Here is a 23,564-nt window from a genome sequence, read left to right as displayed (position 1 = left end):
ATCTTGGTTAACTGATTGAGAATGTCAGTCGTTGTAAATACCTCTCCTATATATATACAGCAGGTTTCGTCCTCATTTCTTGTTCCATTAAAATAGCAATATAAAAATTCTATTTATAAGATTAAGCCTGGGCGATCTACAAAAACTCTATTTGACCTTTCTAACTAACTTTAAAGTTCATTTTCCTCCTGCTACTTATCAAGTCCAAGTTTGAAATAAATTCATTTCTCTCATATTCAGATTAAACTCAATCGATTTTATTATTTCAATGTATTAGGAAGACTGCCGTTTTAATCGTATTCAATCGATAAGATCGCTCTACATCTGATCAAAATATCAATTTAATTACTTTAATTCACTATGGACACAATAGCAAGAATCCTATTCAATCGATACTATTTTTCCACGGTTGATTAACTCAATGGATTCTACTACTTCTATCTATTAGGACCACGATCTTATCAATTGTGTTCAATCTAAACGATCGTGCCACGGGTGAGCAACGTAATCGATTCTATAACTCCAATGAAAGAGGAAAACGATCGTTTCAATCGATACGAGCGTGTCACAGTTGATCGACTGAATCGATTCTATAACTTCAATGAATTAAGGAGACTATCGTTTTTATCGTATTCAATCGATAATATCGTGCAACAGTACTTTAATTTTCTATGGACACAATCTCAAGAATTGTATTCAATCAATACGATTTTGCCACGGTTGATCAACTCAATTGATTCTTAATGTCAATCGATACAATCGTGCACATTGATCAATTCAATCGATTTTATAATTTCAATGAATAAGAAAGACAATCGATCGTAGCAATCGCATTCAATCGATAAGATTGTGTAACAGTTATATTTATTCAAATTATATTGACGAGTTATAGTGTTAAATAACGGAAAATATTTTTTCCCATTCTATCGATTGTAAAGATTGTAATTTCCATATGAGTGAACAGTTGATTGTACCGAAAGCAGATGTTCAATCATGAATAATTTTTTTTTGATTGTTACGATCTTGGCCGGATTCCATATTATTTTGAAGAGTTGATTGAATCGGGACCTAATCGAAATTGTTATCAAATGTGTCTCCATTTCAATTAGATGGGTTGATTGGTTTGACTGCAGATGTTCAATTGTTATCGATCATGTCATTCGTTATGATTTGGGATTTTTTTTTTCACATTGTGCATTAAACATGTATCACAAGTAAAACATACATGGGCTTGACTTCGAATTGATTCAACTGGCAATTTTTAGTCATCTCAAATAGCATATGGTGACGGTTTACCAACATTTATTACAATCCTTCATTTTTTTTCAGTGGCTTTCAACACCACAACGTTACGTTAGAAAATGTCCCCCAACAGTGGATAATATATAACCGGAGGATCAGCACATGGGTAAATTAGTTCTCTACAAAGAGAATAATGAAGGATGTAGAAGAGTTAGAACAATCAAAATTAGGAAGAAACCAGTGACTCTGAAATTTCTAATGGAACAAACTTCCGACTAATGTTGTTAGCAAATCTTCCGTATTAGAGCTTTCAAATTATTATCTACAGTTCATCAAGACGGCTAAGTTAATGAAAGACATCGTAGTTCTAGTTATGAATTTAAAATCTTAGAAGCATGGACAAATGATTGGGATCGACCTTATGAACCAAATATGTTCGCCCTCACCTATTAAGTATCGTTCACAAAAAAATGACAGTTAGCAACAAACGCGGCGAAAGAGGTGACAAAAGCCAGATGTAAACTTCCGAGTATAAGCCATAACTATGATTGCAAAAGTGTGTAATATCAAGCAATATAAAGTAAAAGAAAGCTGTCATCCGACTGACGGATTAGCATATCTATGTTTCGCATTCTGCAAAGTTTCGTATATATTTGGCTACGTCCATGGGTAGTTTTCCGCTGTCGCAAATATGTGTAAACCTATCTCAGCTATGCTTCCCCTGTGAAACTAAATTCTCATAAAGCCCATATAGGAATTAATTGTCCTGACAAGTTTGTAGTGTAGTGAATGGACATTGAATACAAGAACTTGTCTGTTCTACCAAAAAAATTTATATACCATACATAACCAGATTTATAGAGAAAAAAATCAGACCGTTGACTAGAGCATGTGTCTCAGTTCAACAGTTGTCGGTTCATTGACAATACATGTATATATATACACTTTTTAAACTATTCGAATCATATTCCAACATAGTCTGTATGGGTGCTGTATGGTCGAGTTGTTTATCTGATTAAGGTTTATGTACCCTTCTGTAGCCATTTTTGTACGAATTTTTCAAACCTCAATTGTATCAAAACTACAGATATAATGAATAATAGAGATAGGCCATTTAGTATATATTCCAAGGGGAAACTTATTGCAAAGCATTATTTTTTACTGTTTCATTGCATTTGAAAGAAAAAGAAGACTTTGTGGCAAATAAATCAAGATTTTTATAGAAAATCAACAACGAACCGAGTTTTTGAGTGATAGCAAAGACACATAGGAACTTATCGGTGCGCTCGAAATGTTAAATATAGCTTTCCTACAGCACTGCAGTGCTTTGCAGTGTAGCCGGAACTTTCACACTGTCCCACAATGCAAATCTGTTCTTGGTCAGGAAATGAACCAGCACACTTCCGATGAAACATCAAGTTGACTTTTGTTGGATTTGCATAGATATGAGCGTTGAATCATTTACCAATTCATGAGCAGAATAATACGTTCATGGAGGCTGTCATAAAGGCTTGGACCTTAGATGATAGTCCGATTTATCAAAAAAGATGACACTTGTGTAGTTGGTTTGTTTTTGGGTCAACCCGTCAAAACAAACCACAACATGCCTCGTATTTCGTGGTTATATTCAGTAAAATGAATGTGAAAATATCTTTATTGTCATTTATTATGACCGGTATTTTGATAATGGTTAACCGTTTTAATAACTATAATAATTAAAAAGTGCTATGGAAAAGTATGACATGTACTGTGTTATAGGATGTGGTTATTCGTCTGTTAATCATGTTAATGAGACATGCATTCAATCAATTTCAGAGAGATATTTGGTATAAAACTGTATTGATAGGTAATTGTTCAAAATGTCTTCCAGAAAATCACTTTCAACAAAATTTTCTCAGGCAGCTAGTAAAAAACAGTCTAAATCAAAGGTTGGAAAGAAAACAGAAGAAAGTAAAAAAGAGGAAACTAGCTGCAAGAAAAAAGCTACCAAAGGTAGTTCAAAATCGACCAATGCTGATGAAACTACAGAGACCTTCGAACTACAGGACCAAAAGAAAAAGATAGAGACTGAGAGTATAGTTCATATTCAGAAACCAATAGAAATAATCCAAACATTACCTATTAATACAGAGTCAAGCCATGAAAAACATTTTGATGTTGATATTAAAACGTCTGATCATGACTCCGATTTTGGTTCTAAGGATTTGCTAAGACCAATCTTTAGGATTGGGAGTGTTGAAAGTTCACATGATGGAGAAGAAAGTGCTCTGGGAGAAGATGATCAAGTGTTTGAGCTTAAGAGGAGAACAAGCAGTATTTCATCACAGGGAGTGGATGGGGGACAGAGTTATTCAAGGCAAAGTAGTTTGCAAGAGGATTATGAGGACATGTCCCTCTCCTCCTCTGGTTTTTCCCCTGGAAGTACATCAGCAAGTCTAAAAAGTTTTGAGGGCAGGAACAGAATCGATGACTTCAGTGATGATAGTGATTCTAATAAATTAAGAGAAAGTGCTGAGTTTAGTGATGACATGGAGGTTGCAGGCTTTAATTTTGCTGTTCCATATAATAAGCAACTTAGAATTGTAACCAATTTAGATCCTGGACTGAGACTTCCAAAGCATGATCGCCGATCCAGCTCCCCAGGTGGTTTTGAAAGTACTGGAATATTAAGAAGGCGTTCATTAATTTTTGCTGATTTTCTAAGTAAAAGAAGTTTGTCAATGCATCTTAACCACTTTCCATCTGATATGACAATTGAAAAATTTAGGTAAGTTTAACATGTTTAAAAAAATCTTCATTTTCTGACCAGGCAGACATATATACATGTCAGTTCCGGGATACAGTTTTTGGACGAATCTGTCATGTGATTTCCATCACCATGTGACTAAAATGTATGCATAGAAATTTCCAACACATGTTAAGCAAACGGTTGAAAAGGTTTTATTTTATACTGCACAAATGTTTGAGAAATTAAAATATAAAAGGTTGGTCATCCTCACAGTCATACATACAGCAATCACGATTATGTACATTTGTACTTGTGGAACATTAATTATTTCTATACTTCCATACAAAATGACGATTATTAAAGTGCTGGACACTTTCAATAGAGCAGGGTTACAGGTTTGCCTTCTTTCTGGTAAGTTACGTCATAAAGGCGTGCAAAATTGACAATCTTTTCTAATGAAAGACATGATTCCCAAAATGACCTAATGATAATCTTACAATACTGTCAATTTACATTTGTATAATGATTTTTGACCAACTACATGTATGTAGTCTGGATATATAGTGTAGTCTGAACTTCTAGCAGGTGACTTGGGGGGAAAAGCACTTTCAGAACAGGTCATCATTTTGTTTTGCCCAGGCAACTGTCAAAAGCAAAATCTAGTCCCCTTGTTGTTCTACATGTAAATAGTCGCTTGCAATTGAAGAAAACAAATTGAATGAAGTATTTTCTTAGGGTCCTTTTCTTTCATTTCCTGTTACAATGTATTGTTACTTGAGAGTGTACATTTATTTTTGTATATCAATAAATACATTCTGATTTTCTGCCAAAAAAATTGTTTCTTTATTAATTAAAAGAATGTGAAAAAAAATCTTTTTTGTTAATGTATCATTTATTTATTAATATTGCATATTGCGATTATTGTCATATTCCTTTCCAAATCACTTGTCAAATATTGTTTATTTTTAATTGTAAATAAAGAACTATGGAATGCCATGAATGGAGGCATGATTCATCTGGAGAGGATCATTTATAATAGAAATCAGTATTCTTACAATAATAACTAATAGAGTATACATGTAGATGCACAAATACAAAATGTAGAGCAGCTGGTGACTGTAGAATAATGATCCCAAAATGTCTAAATTTTACATTTCACACTTATAAAAGTCTGTCATTTTTTTGGCCTCAACATATAAAGGGTCACTGAATCTAATAAAAACAACAGGGCACCAAACCATGTCATAACATTATTGGGTTTAGAACCAAAAAAATGTAGAGCTTGGAGGGTTCCTGTGTGTAATTTTTTCCCCTATGGTGCATCAAATTAAAACCTGTGCATCTTTTTGACACATATTCTTTACATACAATGTACATGTTACATGTAGCTGATAACAATAGAATAAGATATCATTAGGCATATAGCAAGGACTAAGAAAGTAAAACTCTCTTGAACATCTTTCAGAAAGTTGACAGAGGAGCAACTCAAAGACAGATTCAATTTCAACCATAGTTATGAAAGAGCATGTATCATGGAGGCTGTCAGACAGGCAAAGAAAGAAGATGGTGATGAAACAGATGTAAGTTATTTCAACATTTATGTTATCTCCTCATCTGGCATTAATTGTCTATGATGCTTTGTATTTTCTCTTTTTCCTTCAATTAACCTTTGAATATCTTCCTCTGTTAACCAGTTTGACTCATTCCTTTGATATTTGTCCAGTTACAATTTATGTCCAATACAGAAATGCACAGAATGCAGAGTGACAAATATTCAATCAAGCTGAACAATCTGGACAGGATATGGACTTCAATATATAAAATTATGAATGGTCTACATTAAACATATTTATCAATTGTAGAGATTCTAAGATTGAATATTACGTTCTGTACATGTTAATCATGTTAATTGAAATGTTTATTCAAATACCATACAGTATATATTCATGTAAGAGGTTTCTTTTCATTGTTTCAGCCCAACAATAATTGGCTAGCTATAATTTATTGGTGTTTGTAATACAAATATAAGTACAAGCAGTGATGTGTGTAAAATTATGACATTACATTTACATGTACCATAAATTAAATCCCCACATACATGGTATAGGTTGTATAGTAATAAAATATATGTTAAAATTTATGTCGTATCAGGTCATTTCTTGATCAATGGAAAATATTAAAGTAGCCTTGTACTTGTTGAGATCAAGATCAATTTTATGTGACACAGTTTTGTTTAAATTTTAAAAATTTTAAAATTTAGAAAAAAAGAAATGTCAGAATTTACGTTGACAATTTGTCTTATATAAACAACTTTTCATATTTAAGGGACGACATCAAAAGTTCAATGTAGGATAAAAAACTTAATTCGCATAGTTTTTTCACTCACGCCCTCTTAACATAATTTGGGAAAAATTGATTGACCAATAGGGATATATATGTAAAATCGATTTTGGATTAACAAAACTTGCAGTAATGTTGACCCCCACAGCCAAACTATTTGATTTAAGTTTTTTATACGACCGCAAATTTTGAAAAAATTTTCGTCGTATATTGCTATCACGTTGGCGTCGTCGTCTGCGTCATCTTCGTCGTTGTCGTCGTCGTCGTCCGAATACTTTTAGTTTTCGCGCTCTAACTTTAGTAAAAGTGAAAAGAAATCTATGAAATTTTAACACAAGGTTTATGACCATAAAAGGAAGGTTGGTATTGATTTTGGGAGTTTTGGTCCCAACATTTTAGGAATTAGGGGCCAAAAAGGGCCCAAATAAGCATTTTCTTGGTTTTCGCACTATAACTTTAGTTTAAGTATATAGAAATCAATGAAGTTTAAACACAATGTTTATGACCACAAAAGGAAGATTGGTATTGATTTTGGGAGTTAAGATCCCAACAGTTTAGGAATTAGGGTCCAAAAAGGGACCCAAATAAGCATTTTCTTGGTTTTCGCACCATAACGTTAGTATAAGTAAAGAGAAATCTATGAAATTTAAACACAAGGTTTATGACCATAAAAGGAAGGTTGGTATTGATTTTGGGAGTTTTGGTCCCAACAGTTTAGGAAAAAGGGGCCCAAAGGGTCCAAAATTAAACTTTGTTTGATTTCATCAAAATTGAATAATTGGGGTTCTTTGATATGCCGAATCTAACTGTGTATGTAGATTCTTAACTTTTGGTCATGTTTTCAAATTGGTCTACATTAAGGTCCAAAGGGTCCAAAATTAAACTTAGTTTGATTTTGACAAAAAATGAATTGGTTGGGTTCTTTGATATGTTGAATCTAAAAATGTACTTAGATTCTTGATTATTGGCCCAGTTTTCAAGTTGGTCCAAATCTGGGTCCAAAATTAAACTTTATTTGATTTCATCAAAAATTTAATAAATGGGGTTCTTTGATATGCCAAATCTAACTGTGTATGTAGATTCTTCATTTTTGGTCCCGTTTTCAAATTGGCCTACATTAAGGTCCAAAGAGTCCAAAATTAAACTAAGTTTGACTTTAACAAAAATTAAATTCTTGGGCCTCTTTGATATGCTGAATTTAAACATGTACTTAGATTTTTGATTATGGGCCCAGTTTTCAAGTTGGTCCAAATCAGGATCTAAAATTATTATATTAAGTATTGTGTAATAGCAAGTCTTTTCAATTGCACAGTATTATGCAATGGCAAGAAATATCTAATTTCACAATATCAGTCTGCACCAAAAACTTTTTCAACTGCTAGTCCGATGACCAATATTCTGACATTTTTCTTATTGGGCCTAACAAAATTTTGCAAAAACTTACTAGTCCTAATGAAATTTTACTAGTCTGGGGCATCGGACTAGTGGCTAACCGTGCAGACTGCAATATTGTGAAATAGCAAATATTTTTTTAATTAGAGTTATCTTTCTTTGTCCAGAATAGTAAGCAAGAAATATCTTATTGCACATTATTGTGCAATAGCAAGATTTTTTTTTAATTGGAGTTATCTTTCTTTGTCCAGAATCAACCTAAATCTTTGTTATATACAATATACAATGTATATTCACTTTTTACTACCAACTGATAAATTTAAATAATCTTTACCATTCAGTGATAACAAGCAGTTTTTTTACATCTTAATATTTTATGATGTATTTAAATGAGTAGTTATTGTTGCAAACTCCATTAGAATATTTTAATTGAGATTAGTTTTGGAATAAGGGAAAGGGGGATGTGATTAAAAAATTGGGTTCAATTTTTCTCATTTGAAATTTCATAAATAAAAAGAAAATTTCTTCAAACATTTTTTTGAGAGGATTAATATTCAACAGCATAGTGAATTGCTCTAAGAGAAAATAAAAATTTTAAGTTCATTAGAACACATTCATTCTGTGTCAGAAACCTATGCTGTGTCAACTATTTAATCACAATCCAAATTTAGAGCTGAATCCAGCTTGAATGTTGTGTCCATACTTGCCCCAACCGTTCAGGGTTCAACCTCTGCGGTCGTATAAAGCTACGCCCTGCGGAGCATCTGGTTTTATCCTACATCAATCTTTTGATGTGGTCCCTGATTTTATCAGTATTGACTGTAAATGATTTACCCAACCAGTTCCTTTAAAAATAACTTTTTTTAGAATGTTTTTGTTTTCCTGTATTGTTTTTTTTTTTAAATCTACTTTGTTCGAATTAAGAAGCTGTGAGAAATACTTTGTGCTTGTGTTTAGTTTCTATGAGCATTTTCTGATACTGTACATATGAATTAAGTAATATTTTGTTACTTGTAATTGTGCTCTATCTGTACATGTACATATCAAAATTGTTATATAGAAATAAATATGATAATTTAACTATTTCCCAGAGATGAAATTAAACTTGGATGCCTCTTTTTGGTTACGTAATTCAAAATGTGAATATATTTACATGTTTGCATCATTGAAAATTGAATTAAAGTTTTGATGAAGTGAAATCCATAAATATGTGCCAATGCAGCACAAATGGTTCTTAAATTTTAAAACTTAAATGTGCAACAGGCAAAGAAATCATCTTCTTTCAAACTAATTGATTTGTATAAGAGTCAGATAAAATCTTTCAGAATATTTAAATATGGCCTTCATAAGTACATATACCTTTGTTTTTGACTGTAATTGTACAATGTATACAACCAATCATAGGAAATGGCTGTAAAATTTGTTATCAGTCTTCAATTGAACCTGCTTTACCCTGATTTGTAATCAGGTTTTATGTATGCATGCTTTACCATGTGGTGCTTTTCAGATTCATAGCTCATCAACTTCTTGGTTACTAAATTTTGATATTTTCTGACATATTATAGTCGTGTTTGAACTGTTTGTCACAGGAAGCTTAAAATTTTTATTTGCTCTCCAAAGTTATTCAAATTTAAGACAGTTTTATATGCCTAACTCCTAATTAGTGTTTCTGTAGGACCCTATATACATGTTCTAAATACACTATTTCATTTTATTCCTGCAGTACTGAACTATATATATATATTTTAACTATAATATGAATGTGATGGGTTGATCGATCTTCCCCTCTAGTAAGTTATTAAGTCTTCATGCATGTACACATATTATACATATTATATCTGGCAACATTTACAAATTATCATCATGTACAATTTCCTGTTTTAATATTCATGTAAATGTACAGTATTTTTATGCCCCATTTATGATGCCCATAAATGGGCAATATGTTTTCTGGTCTGTTCATTCGTTCATTCGTCTGTCTGTTCCACTTCAGGTTAAAGTTTTTGGTCGAGGTAGTTTTCTTTAATGTTCACTTCCTTATTTGGCAATTGTTTACATAAATAGAACCTACACAAATGCTACGTATTAATACAGAACCTCTCTGTCTTTTTTCAAGGGAGATAACTTGTTATTAGTTTTTCTTGATAACAGATGGAAAATGTGGATAGGCATTAATATGTATATTATTACACAGACATTTTATTGCCTTAATTATAATGTTGCAATTATTTCATCAGATGTAATATAATGACTGTCATTTAACAAACCATTTATGGTAAATATGTGTGAAAATAAACAACAAAGCTTTGTATCTATTTTTCAAAAGTACAGATAAGAGTTGTCATAACGATATCAATGTTATTATAAAGAAATCACATGGTAATGTTTATATTTTCATGTGATCTTGAATAGCAGCTGTTGCTTTGACATTCTTGCACTCGAGAGATTATAAACAAAACATTTGTTTCATGTCTGCTTTTAAATTTTGCTTCAATTAGAATGAAAAAATATGGCATTGTTTGAAGAATGTAATCAATTCCTTGTACATGATTGTGGTGACGATGTTTTTACAAGATTTTATTTCCTGGAGATATATTTCATTTGGTGATGACGTAGTTGTATTAATATCCCTGGATGTGTTATCCCTTATGTTTTCCAATCTAAATTTATAAGTTTGATCAATGACCCAGATTATAAGAGAAAATCATTTTAGTGGACAGTGCCTGCATAGGACGGGTATTTTTGCTAAATTACTTGATGATGTATTTATAAAGCCTTTTGAAATTTCTTGGATAAGGAGTGAAATTCAAGACATTTATAAAGAGCTGGAACTACTTGAGTAATTGTTTTGCTTTCAATGTCCTCAATAAAAAAGATGATAGTTTGTCTTGCAATGAATACCAGGGGATTTAAAAAAAGCAGTTGGCATGAAGCAAACAAAAACATCTGAATTATTTAAACAAATATTGACATACAGCTGGATTATACAGGAAGTAGAAAAGATGGTGATATATTTTTACAAAATAGATGTCAAGTAGAATACAATCAAAAGTGGAAGACAATTTTAAAGTGCATACTTAAGACATCAGATGTGTCACAAGTTTTATAAGGAAAGACAGTTTATTTGACATTAGAGTGAATGCAGATGTAACAATGGTCATTATTTCCCTGCATACTTCCAAGAAATTTAACAAGTAGTATAATTGTGTTCAAAGAAGATCAGGAATATTTATACTACGACATTCTACATAACTTTTATATTATCTCATGGGAAAGTTGTTGGAGGTTAACTGATAGAATGCACTTTAAGAAGTTGCTATTCTTCCAACATATGATGTGCTGATATTAACCTAGAAACAAGCTTTTGTTAGGCGGAGAAACATTTTTTTGTGATAACAAAGTGAGGAAAATGGTATCATCGTTAGCTCAGTTTTCACACTATTGCATAATGTTTAACTGATAACTGTACAAAGATTAGTATGTGTTCATGATTACATGTATGAATGGCTTATGCACCACTGAATATTATTTCATACCACTGATGTACTCACACAAATTACTTTAATTATAAGCAGTCATACATGTGTTTAAAATGTTAATAAAATCTCAGGTGTATTGAATTTTTCAAGTTTAATGATGGATTTCACTTCATCACATTATGATATGACCCGTACTGATTCTCATCAGAGCTAAATGTGAAACAAACCACTTAAATGTCTGAATACTGAGGAATCGAATCTATAAAAAAATTAAGTGATATTGACAGGGATTTTGACTTTATGATTATTATATTGGCACGAATATTAGATTACTTTTATCACCTATAACGACTAATTGCCATATATATGAATCTGATGAGACTTGTTAAAGTGGTTGTGAATCTTCCACCGACACAATGTCTTTGATTGATCATTGTAATACATTGTGATGGCATAATCAGCTTTCTTCCTGGATTATGAAATCAAAAGTTGCAGAGCAATGATATGTCAAGGTACTTTTAGGAATTTGTATGTAAACATTACCGGGGAAATCATGTTTGTTTTACAGCTTCATACTATTGAGCACATCTGAGAATTATTATTAATTGCTAGGCATTGTTATGAAAGTACTAATAGTTGGACCTGTTCCTGAAGCAAATATGATTATTTCTTCTCTTTGGATGAGAAACTCTTGACATCTCCGAAGAGATTTAGTCTATACATGAAGTACTTCAATGAAATTTGAAAGGAATTGAAAGCAGTAATAAAATGGTTCTGTTACTTCCGAAAGAATAATTCACTTTACAGTACTCCAATCGAAGCCTGGGAATTGGAAGAATTAAGGAAAGTATTTAGAAATAAAGGTCACTAGATGGGATTCTTTATATCAATTTGTAGTTGATTCAATGTTTCCAGTTACTTCAACAAAACATGTGCATTTGACATCAAATTTGTATAACATTGAATTACAGTTCACTGATGAGGATGGTAAAAAATCATCATACGAGTCCAGCAGTGAGACAAATAAGAAAGACAAAACAACTGATTTCTCAGCGCTCAGTAATGAGATTGACAGAGACGTTAATTTAAACAAGGATTGTAAGCAAGGAAACAACATAGAAGACAATCATCACTTGATATTCTACAAGGATGTCAACAATTTAGATTCATCCGATTATCACATTGACAAGAATACAGATGTAGAATTACCAGAAAGTGTGAATTATAATCCGACTGAAAATCAGCCTCCAAGACATGATGATGTTATTAAGGATTCAACGTCAGATAAGCAAAAATTGTCGGAAGAGGAAAACCTTACAATATCTGATCCAAAAAATAAGTTGGAAAATATTATATTAGAAAAAAAATTCAACAGATGTGAACAGGAAAGGAAGGATGATATTGAGATCAACGATGATACAGCAAAGAAAGAGGATGTTTATGAAGATGAAGATGATGATGATGTTGTATTTGATGATAATTTGTCAACATCAGTAGTAACAGAACAGGTGGTACCTCTCCATTTACAACATTCCATGACAGACATGAACAATCTGGCAAAAAATCAAAGTTTAGAAGATAATAATTATACCAAGTTATCAGCAGTGATATTGAAAAAACAAGTGAACAGTAATGACAATGGTTTGCTAACAGTGCCAACTGGGTCACACAATATAACATCTGATTTTAAACAAAACAAAAGTGCTAGTGGGAACTTTCTCAAAAGAGATGTAATTAGAAGATTTGGTCCATCATGTCCAGTTATTCCCCGGTCATTGTCAGAAGATATACCAGTGATTGTACGCAGACGAGGGTGTACCTTGCGTGTTCGTATTGCTTCAATCACAGAAGGAGATCTTGAAAGGTTAAGAGAAGTATGTACATTGTATACTAGCAGTTTATAGTACAAGGGGATCTTGAAAGGTTAACTTGAATATGTTTTTCAACTGAAATATGTTTAAGGTTTAAAGTTACAAAAAAATATCCAAATTTGACAAACAAAGAAATCATAAAGTAAAAAAAGATTCTCATATTACACCATATTATCTAAACTTATTTGTCTGACAATAACCTTTGCACTTGATAGTATAAAATGTAGTGTAATTTTTGTTTGGCTTAAATCCCAGAGGTAAAGGCCAGTTTATCTTTGATATGAATAGATCCGTGACTAATAACCTAGAAATTGTACACTTACCCCAAGGTTGAGCATACATGTATTGACGTAAAGTACTAATAGAGTATCTAATCATTCTAATTACTGTAATTATATATTGTTTGATGATAGCTTATGATTAGACAAGGAATGTTATCGTTACTTATCATCTTTATAATTTAATAATCATTTTATTTAATACATAAATATGTGTCCTTTTTACTCTGTTGATATTTTGCCATGTCAGCTTTTTCATTGCACATCAGATTTTTGAAGGAATTTTAATTAGTTATGTGTGGTAATCAGCCGATTTTAAGACGTTGAATCCATTATTTAAGACTTTCTTCTATAAAATGAAATGCCTTGCAAAAATGCTTAAGTTATTGTGGGTCTTGTTATTTAAAAATTGCTTTGGCCTTGCCCTAAATTTATCAATAGTTTGTTTGATTGGGAATGACTTGACACAATGTGAAGTAATGAAGAGTTTGATTTAAATTTAGAATGTGTTGAAAATTTTTCTCAGATTTTTTTTTCTAATGTCAAAAAGGAAAGTTGAATGTATATTCAGTTAACCAATACTAGACAGGATAGGCTTTGACAGTTTCTCTATTGATGGCATCATTAATATAAGAACATTTTGTTGTGTTATGCAAATTTGTATGACAGTTGAATGAACTTTGAATTGTTTCTCATTTTTTATGTCAAGGCCTCTACAGCTTTATATAATTACTGTATGGACATTGTTGACTGCTGTGAAGTGGTTTATAGTTGCCTACATGTAAATCATTTGGTCTCTTTTTAATATTTATACAAGTTAATATTTTTAGGTTACGTTTGATGTTGAGATTTTTTTCCACATATTGTTTTACATGTGATGACCAATAAATTTTGAGATATTCTGACCTTTACAATGTAAATTACTTTATTGAAATTGTATATATATACACAGTAATTATTGCTGATTGAATAATATTTATATAGGAAAGGGGTCATAAATTCAAGTTGAATAAGCTGTGATTAGTTCAGTAAAAGTAGTGTTTGAATGTCCTTGACGTAGTTCAGTGATCTCTAGATTGAAACAAAGCTTGTTTATCTCACCTTTAACAAATAGCCAGTAATCAGTTATATAGTCAGTCGCTGTCTGTTATCTTTAAAAAATCAAATCCTCTTTAAGTTCTTGGCCAGTTAGAAGAAAAAAAAATTCTTTATCTTGTTTTTTTTTTATCAAAATTGAATTGCTAGTCAGTCATCATTACCAATGTTGGTAATTAAGGACAGGTTATGTGAGGTGAAGCACATCTATTACTTGTATCTTTATTAAGTATTACTCAGCACTTGGTAGGGAAATTTGAATGTAGTGTTAATGAATTGATTCTTTTTTGAAATTCTATCAAAGTTTGGAACAATTACTTTGCTTCAACTTGCCACCCTTCATGCAGGGAAATTTTAAATGTTTTGACTTTCTTTTAAATGTTTTGGTTTTCTGTTTTGATCCTTTTGTTATGTTTTTGTCCCTCAATATTCTATGAATTTGACATATCTGAATTGACTTCCATAGCGGATGAAGGTCGTTCTAGAATTAAGTGACAACAGTAAAATTGGTATGATATATATACTTTGTACAAAAATGTACCATAATATTATGACCAGTTTGATCAAGTTTTAGGTAGAAGATTCCTGAATCACTTTATTACATGTCTTATATCCTGTGTTTGTTGTTGTCTTGTTTTTGTTGCATTACAATCGTGTTGTCTGTGGGTGGGTGAGTGAAGGTGCTTGTCATTTTGACTTACAGAACAGTGTTCTTTGTTTGACTTATTACTCTGTGTTACACTCCTGTAACACATGACCTTGTTTCTTTTCCTGAAGTACATGTAGTAAGGAGGTGTACATAAATCTTTATTCATAAGTATACTGAGCCTTAAAATTCCATTGCTAACAATAACATATCATACATGTATAACCTATGATTGGTAAATTAGTGGATTTTTAGGTTGGAGGCAATGAATTATGAATTAATGATTCATGAAAATGAAAGTTTCTCTCTTGCTTTGATAGTTACAAATGGTAAAATCAAGAAAGTTCTTTGGATATTGAATCTATTTTTTTCAAACAATTTACCACTTATATATATATTGCCAAAAAATATTTTCATAATCTACACTGTTTCTCACTGCTGGAGCTATTTTTCATAAAAAGCCACAGATACTTGACTTAGCTTTCTTGTATTTTTGCAATAAAATGGTAAGTGATGACATAACTTAATTTGGTCTCTTGTGAAGAGTTATCTCTTTGGCAATCATTTTCAAATGGTAAATGTCTTTCATCATGGGGGCCTCAGTGGCTGAGTAGTCTAAGTAGTTACTTCTGTAATCACTAGCCAGTCAACACAGGTTGTGAGTTTATACCCTGCTCATGCGGGTGCACTCGACTGCAATCTTAATTGACTAGGAATGTCAGTTTTCCTATCGAAGGTCAGTGGTTTTCTCTAGGTACTCCTGCTTCCTCCACCAATAAAAAATTACCGCTACGAAATAGCCTAAATGCAGTACTTAAAAGTGGCTTTATAACACAGAAAATCAAATCAATCTTTCATGGTGTTTCTTATTGGTAATCTTTTACTAGTTTTCATGTACCGAGAATCAAATTTTACTAAAGGCAATGATAATAAGTACTGTAATATTTATACATGTTTATCTTTAAACTCTAAAGATGCTGTTGACTGCAGACAGCCTCAGGTTTGAATGTCACAGACAAAACACAGTAGTTAAATAAGCCAAGGATTGCTACATACAGTATCTGAGGAATAAAAACCAATTATGGTTGCTTCAGTCAGTGTATTGATCTAAGGTATTCATTACAAAAATTTTAATAGAAAACCCTATAACTACAGAATATAAAAAGGATTAACATGCAAAGAAAATGACTGTCAATAGACTTCCAAGATCCTCCATGATAATTGATGGAATTCTTGCTTGGAGTTATGTCCACACACAGAGAACCAGACATACAAGAATTTTTAAAAGTGTCTGACATAAAACCATAAAGATGTGTACAACATAAGAATTGAATTATAGATATTGAAATGGATACCAGTCTTGTCTGTAGCTAATGCATTTTGTCCCATTGATTATTCAATATAAGTACTACCGGGTATTTACATTTATAATGTGAAAGTGAATTAAAATATGATTGTTTTATCAGTTTTTTTTCTAAACTATTATTGGAAGGCAACCTCTGTATGGGATTTTAACAGATATTATTATGGTTTCATTTTTAGTTGCAACTTTCTGTTGATCTTTAAGTGTGGGTCTAAATTCAGTTCTCATCCAGATATATGGATTTTTTTTTCTTTCATATTTATATTTTGAATAACATTTTGTCAGATCATGCTATTCCCAGTCAGCTATACTTGTTGATCAGTTCTATGTTAAAACTGATTTTGTCCTTGAGGGTCATTGTATCTTAACTTTGAATGCTTGAAGGGACAAATTGAGAACATATGTCACCACTATTTTTAAGGCTAATTTGACAGAATCAAGCTAGAACTTAGGATGAACTATAGGAATGCAGTCATATGTTATCTCATAAATAATATATATTTGATGGGGAAATAAAAAAATGTATCTTTTTTCTGAAATTTTTCAGGAACTCAATCTGGTTTACCTGTACTAAAGTATTTGTTTCTTTTCTAACCTCATTTTGTCTACAGAATTAATTAAATTATTGGCTACATTGAAGCTAGGAATGTTTGTTTAAGTTAAGTAGATCTGTTTAAAAGCATTGACGTAAGCAGGAACTCTAAAATCCCCAATAGATTTTATACATGCATATATCACCTAGGTAATTGTTTTTTAAACAGGACAAACACAAGTCTGTCTGGATATTGAAACTTGTTGATCTGGGTTGAATGGATGTTTGAAGATTGAATTGGGTTTATCCATTGAGACATTGATTTGGTTTTGATTTTCCATGTAGAAATATTCCTTCATGCGTGTTTAGTATTGACAGTATTGATAAATAGTCATAGTGTGATTGTTAAAAACCAAAATCAATAGAAAATGTCATTGGAAAATAGAAAATGTCTTCCCGTACAAACCCTTACAAGTACATTATATACTTACAATTATAATAAAAGATAAAAACGGAGGGGTGTTTCAGATAAATTTTCTTAGAATTTATTACATGTAAGACTTTGAAAGAACAAAGCAGGACTTATTTGTCAGTAAGATCTTTCTACAACCAGGAAAAGAATGACAAAGCTATTGATTGTTTACATATTTATTGATACATTTTTGTGGTGCATATTTTATACAAATAGAAGATATTTCTCTTTTTTAAAATAATATTAGCAATTTAATTTATAGTTATTAGCTATATAGTAATGAATAATGTTGACTACTTGAATCAACAGGACTGTCCATTAGTTGCACTGTACATAGATAGGAATACATTTTGACTTGAAGGTCAAATAACATACTGTTAGTGTCAAACTACCAAACAGCCAAACTGAGAATGACAACTAAATATAGTAAATAAAACATATTATGGTACTTTGATATAAGCAAGCATATCTTACACAATGTTTTAAATGAAACTATTTCTTGTTATGTTTTTTTTATTATTCTGACCAAAGCCTAATCATCTCTTCTGATTCACTCTGCTTTTCAAGTGGAGTGATCATAGTGTGCGAATATAAGAATAGATTTTTCAGCCTAATCAGGTCAACATGTTTCATTAGATTTGAACCTGTTTTTTTCTTCAGAATCTTATCTGCAGATTCAGAGTATGCAGAATATAAGAATAGATTATTCAGTCTCATGCTGAATCAGGTCAACACCTTTCATTAGATTTGAAATTTTGAAAGAATTTCGTCTTCAGTATCCAAACTGCAGATACAGAAAAACGGTTACTGTTTGTCATGCATTATAGTTTAGTTTGTCAATTATTTCATCAGACTTCATATTTGTACAATGTGTATTAATATCATTGTAAACTATATTAAAAGCAATTAGTAATCAGTTTTAAATATACATGTATAAATAAAAAAACTTAAATAGTACATCATGTTGAAGCATGTACTGATTTAAGTATTTTACAGTGATATAAACTTGTTTGCCTCTAGACATTCGTTTATTACTTTAATTACATTCCTGTAGTAAAATGATGAAATAAAACGTAGTAGTTGTGTCAACAAGAACTGAAACCCTCATTTATTTTTAAAATGTCTATTAGCAAGAAAATAATAATTAAGAGCCTATCTGGAAGAAAACCATGCAAAACCTTATAATGTCACTTTTATCAAATGAGTTCATATTTGGCACATTGGTGCATCTTTGTGATTTAAATAACCACACATTTTTTGTTGTTGAAAGTATTGAACTAATTTAGCGCCATTCTTTTGCAGATGAAATTCCTTGATAACAGCAAAAAATGAGCCTTTTTATGCATATTTCTCTGGTTGAAATGAAACAATAAAACCCTCTTCTTTATTTTCAGTCTGATGGCGGGGCACCTCATTCACCAGGACCTCCATTATCTCCGAGTGCTAGCTATAGACGGTCACAGGAGGATATTCCCTTCTGTAATCCTGGGGGTATACGACGATTACAAAGGACATTGTCAGAAGATGTACGACAGCGTAGAAGAGAAAGTCTGACCTTGCCAAGTTCTCCAATAAGTGTTCCAAACAATCTGGTTACTGCAGGATCCAGTAGTAGTTGTACTAGTAGTAATACAATAGGACATAGTAAGTATTGGTGTACATTTGTACTGCTGTCAATCTGGTATCAACAGGATCCAGTATTATTAAGTAATATAATGGTGTAGTCAGTGCTGAGGTGGTAACTGAAATAGAGTATAGTTTTCTTTGATTTTGAAGAAAAATAAATGTGCCATTTGGTCTTACTTATATTACCATAGGATACGATAAGAATTGGTTTGCAATTTCAAACTCCGTATTGGTATGAAGGTATCTAGGAACCAGAAGTGCAGATGGTTCAATAAGGACAGGATCTGAAGCACCAGTACCTGCACCATATATTACATCAGTTATATAAATTTAGAGAATTAAGCGGGTTGTCTTAGATTATTGGCAAGGTTAGGTTGTTTTAAAAGTTATCAATAACAAATGTTTTAAAACTTTTGCATGTAACTTAAGTCAACATAAAAAGACATAAAAACATGATTTTATATAGTGATTATTTCTATTGAACAAATTAATCTGATCCAGATTTGTTAATAATGTGGTCACCATGTTTAATCAATGTTATATATGCGGGGTTAACATGTAATATTATGAGACATCAATTGGCTGTTACCCATATGGCTTTTATAGTTGACACATGTATTTCTAGTCACATGTTCAGCTTTCACTCTCCAATGCCCTCAGTCTAAGGCTGAATATTCCAATGTGGGTATCAACCAGTAGTAAAACCTGATTTATGACTGCAATTATTAAACCCTTATTAATATTTCTGTATCAACAGCTTCAATTATTAATCCTTTGCTTCACATAAGGTAAAAGGTGAGAAGCAGTTAGGTGATTAGCTGACCTTGATAGTTTATAATGTAGGTTGTTTGAAGGAGAAGATCGGAAAACATGTCATGCTATATTTGGTTGAAGTCCTCCTAGTGTTTTAGCTTATACATAAAATTAGAGAATATACCTTCAAGAGCTCAAAAGAGTGACAGAAAGATAAATGACATGTGCGGTTGATTATACTCATCTATTAGTATCTAATGATTTCTCTTTGCTGCTGCCCTTAGTTTTGCCTGCCAGTAATGTTTATTGTTTTCAAAGAGTAATTTTCCTTCGTGGAATTTTTGGAATCCTCTTAAATTTAAAAACTCTGTTTTGTTCTATGAGTGATATTTACTGTACCACATGTACGAGTCTTAATTATTACAAACTGAAATACATGTTATATTGTAAAGAGCTCTCTAAGAAATAGTGTTTTGCAATTGAGTATAACAGACACTTAACACAGTGATTTGATTCATTACTTCCTAAGACACATTAGTGGTCAGATCAATATTGACCTGATTAGAATGGTGCTTATATCCATTCTGATGGCTATAGAAACCTCAGAGTAATGACATTATCAATAATTTAACTTGCTGTTATACTTACTCCCTTGATAGAAGAATGAGTAAAATATTAGTCTTATATGTTGTTTAACAATGCAGTCATTGAACTGAATTTTAATGTGTGTATTGTTATGCTTTACTTTTCTGCATTGGCTAGAGGTATAGGGGGAGGGTTGAGATCTCATGAGCATGTTTAATTCTGCCACATTTTTGCGCCTGTCCCAAGTCAGGAGCCTCTGGCCTTTGTTATTCTTGTATTATTTTAACTTTTAGTTTCTTGTGTACAATTTTGAGTTTAGTATGGTGTTCATTATCACTGAACTAGTATATATATTTGTGTAGGGGCCAACTGAAGGACTCCTCCAGGTGCGGAAATTTCTAGCTGCACTGAAGATTTGTTGGTGACCTTTTGCTGTTGTCTGCTTTATGGTCAGGTTGTTGTCTCTTTGACATACTCCCCATTTCCATTCTCAATTTTATGTATCTTGCCAAAGACCTATATATTTGTGTAAACAAGGCTTGAAAGGCTTCTTGCATTCAAATTTGTTATCAGTTTCATTAGTAAAGTTATCAGTTTGGTTGATATATTTTTATGAGCCTTGTTCAACTAGATAACAAATCTAGCTGGGGATTTTTTTATGCCCCGGCTGTACCATATTTAGTTTGTCTGAACCAGTGTTATGAAACTTATATACAATGCTTATTATATATAATTACTGCAAAACTCAAATACAGTTCAATTTTGGTGGCGTCACTTTTACCGTTCTGGAATTATGCTCCTTTATAATGTTATGTGGAAGTGGGGGCATTATCATGGTCCATACCTGCATCAGTTCCACAGTACCATTTAATAAATAAATATTTTGACCAATTTTTAAAAAAATAATGTCAAACGTTTATGATGTAATTTTGAATAAAATGACTTCATATGTAGTCAGCAGCTTGGCACTGATGGATTGTAACATGTGAATTCTTTACTGTCAGTCATTCACTTCCTGTTTTCCTTTACTTTGTATTTTTAACACAACAACCAATATATCCTTGTTGATTCTAATTTCATTATTAAAACAAAAAGAAGAAAAAAAAGAAGAAAAAAATATCAAATTTAGGTTTCTTTTTTCTTGCTTTTGTCATGTCTTTCTTGAAAATTTATATTCTTTGAAAAACATGAATTGTTGTAATGAATGCCCCCATAAAAACAAAATCAAATATATGTGTAAATAAAATAGTTCACAAAGAAACCACATCATATGATATTTGGTGGAAAAAAGATTAGAAATAAGCCTTTATAAATTTCGTGCTTCTGAATTACTTTTGTGTATAAACATTCATCCTGAATTATTAAATCTAAACAGTTGCAGCGAGGGATGTAGAAATTTGTAAGCAAGATACATGTAGAAGTGATATGACTAAAAGTGACATACAATGAATAGCAATCATCTAAGGCAAACTTTGCTTGGAGTTCAACCTTAGTTTTTTTTTTTTTTAATTTCTTAATTTATCAACAGGGAATTTTTTTAAATGTTTGTTATATCAATCAATAAGTGAAAATGATTGAAGTTCTATTGTGAAAAGGATCATCTTGGAACATATCATATGAAAAAAGATCTATAAAAGGTCCCGTGTTGCTTGATAGTTTGTGGTTAATATGACAGCAATTCTAGACTTTGACAAGCCATTGTCAATTTCATCTATAATTTTAAAGCTAGTAAAGGCCTCATCTTGTTCCTATATGTCAAACAGGAATGATTTTGGGATTTGCCACAAATTTTCCTCATTTCCAATGCACCGATAAGTCAAATGCTGCATGTTCAAAGGTATGGTAAAATAACAGTAATCTCAAATTTTATAATTTAACTGTTGTGGTGAAATTATTGTATCACACTTAAGTTCAGTGGAAGAATCAATATTTTTAATCAAACTGTTAAGAACAGGGTGAAATGTATACAATTAAGAAAACAATAGTTTATTATTACAGGAATAAACAAGACAAATTAGATGGACAGATTTATCAAAATTTTATCAAACTGGTTAGCACTGGGCGCAATGCATACAGAATAAGAGAAATTTAGTTTATATTGTAGGGAAAAACAAAACAAAAATGTTATCAATATGGAGCCTTATCAAAATTGATCACACTGGTCATTACTGGTTGAAATAAATGTGTTTTCATGTGTTGTATAATAAATAAATTGAGATAAATTATTAAATATTTTGTTTTGTAGACTTGAATGCCCTGCTAGAACCAACAAATCTGATGAGAATGAAGAATACAGTGCTTGGTCAGTCTGCTCCCTCGTTAACAGCTGGAATAGTAAGTTATAGTTCTATAGAACTTCATACTGGGGATATCAAATCGTATGAATTAATACAGATAATGTTAGTTGAAAGAGAGATAACTTCGAAATCATACAAACTTATATGGCTCCATTGTTTTAAATTCTTTGTTCAGAAATTTTTCTTTTTGTTGCTGAAGAAATCCTTTTTGAAATCGAAAAATAGCTTACAAGATATTAAATTTATTTTCAAGAAAAGCGTTCATTAATCCTTATAATTTAAATGGCTTCATTCTCTTCTATAGAATTCAACCGTTATTCTTGTAAGGATGGATTAACAACATGATATAAATTTATATGATTGTTTTATTTTTTTATCCTTGATAGTAGAGGGGTATTATGTTTTCTGGTCTGTGCATCTGTTCATCAGTTTGTTTGTTTGTTCATTAGTCTGTTCAGTTCGTCCTGCTTCGTGGTAGTTTTTGATGAAGTTGAAGTCCAATCAACTTGAAACTTAGTATACATGTTCCTTATGATATGATCTTTGTAATTTTAATGCCAAATTAAAGTATTGATCCCAATTTCACAGTCCACTGAACATGTAAAATGATAGTGCGAGTGGGGCATCCATGTACTATGGACACATTCTTGTTTTAAAAAATGTGTAACTCAATATTTACACAAGTATATTAAGTTATTAAACAAGTTTTCCGTTTGTCTTTACAGAAAGAGTACAACATGTTGAACAAGCGAGGGAAGTAAGTGTTACTCTAATGTTAGTATGGTGCTGTCATGGTAACCCTCAGGTGTAGGAGTCATGTGTTTGGTCTTTTTATTTTGAATTATTGATTAGATATGATAGCATT

General features: G+C 31.6%; 1 protein-coding gene across 4 annotated transcripts in view; it reads left to right on the top strand.

Moving 5' to 3' along the window:
- The first annotated feature begins 2,616 nt into the window (after positions 1–2,616).
- Positions 2,617–23,564, top strand: part of LOC134687982 (microtubule-associated serine/threonine-protein kinase 3-like) — a 69,021-nt gene continuing 48,073 nt past the window's right edge. For 3 of the 4 annotated variants that reach the window (XM_063548464.1, XM_063548450.1, XM_063548457.1), the window contains exons 1-5: positions 2,617–4,009; positions 5,436–5,550; positions 18,833–19,082; positions 22,648–22,736; positions 23,425–23,456. In XM_063548464.1, coding sequence (XP_063404534.1) covers positions 3,102–4,009; positions 5,436–5,550; positions 18,833–19,082; positions 22,648–22,736; positions 23,425–23,456 — 1,394 coding nt within the window. In that variant the 5' untranslated portion in view covers positions 2,617–3,101. Of the gene's footprint in view, positions 4,010–5,435; positions 5,551–10,403; positions 13,056–18,832; positions 19,083–22,647; positions 22,737–23,424; positions 23,457–23,564 lie in introns of those variants that run through there. The other variant, XM_063548471.1, reaches the window with a different exon arrangement.

The sequence above is a fragment of the Mytilus trossulus genome, chromosome 1, assembly GCF_036588685.1.
Source record: "Mytilus trossulus isolate FHL-02 chromosome 1, PNRI_Mtr1.1.1.hap1, whole genome shotgun sequence".
In the NCBI taxonomy this organism is placed as follows: Eukaryota; Metazoa; Mollusca; class Bivalvia; order Mytilida; family Mytilidae; genus Mytilus; species Mytilus trossulus.
This window is presented reverse-complemented; position numbering and strand designations above follow the sequence as displayed.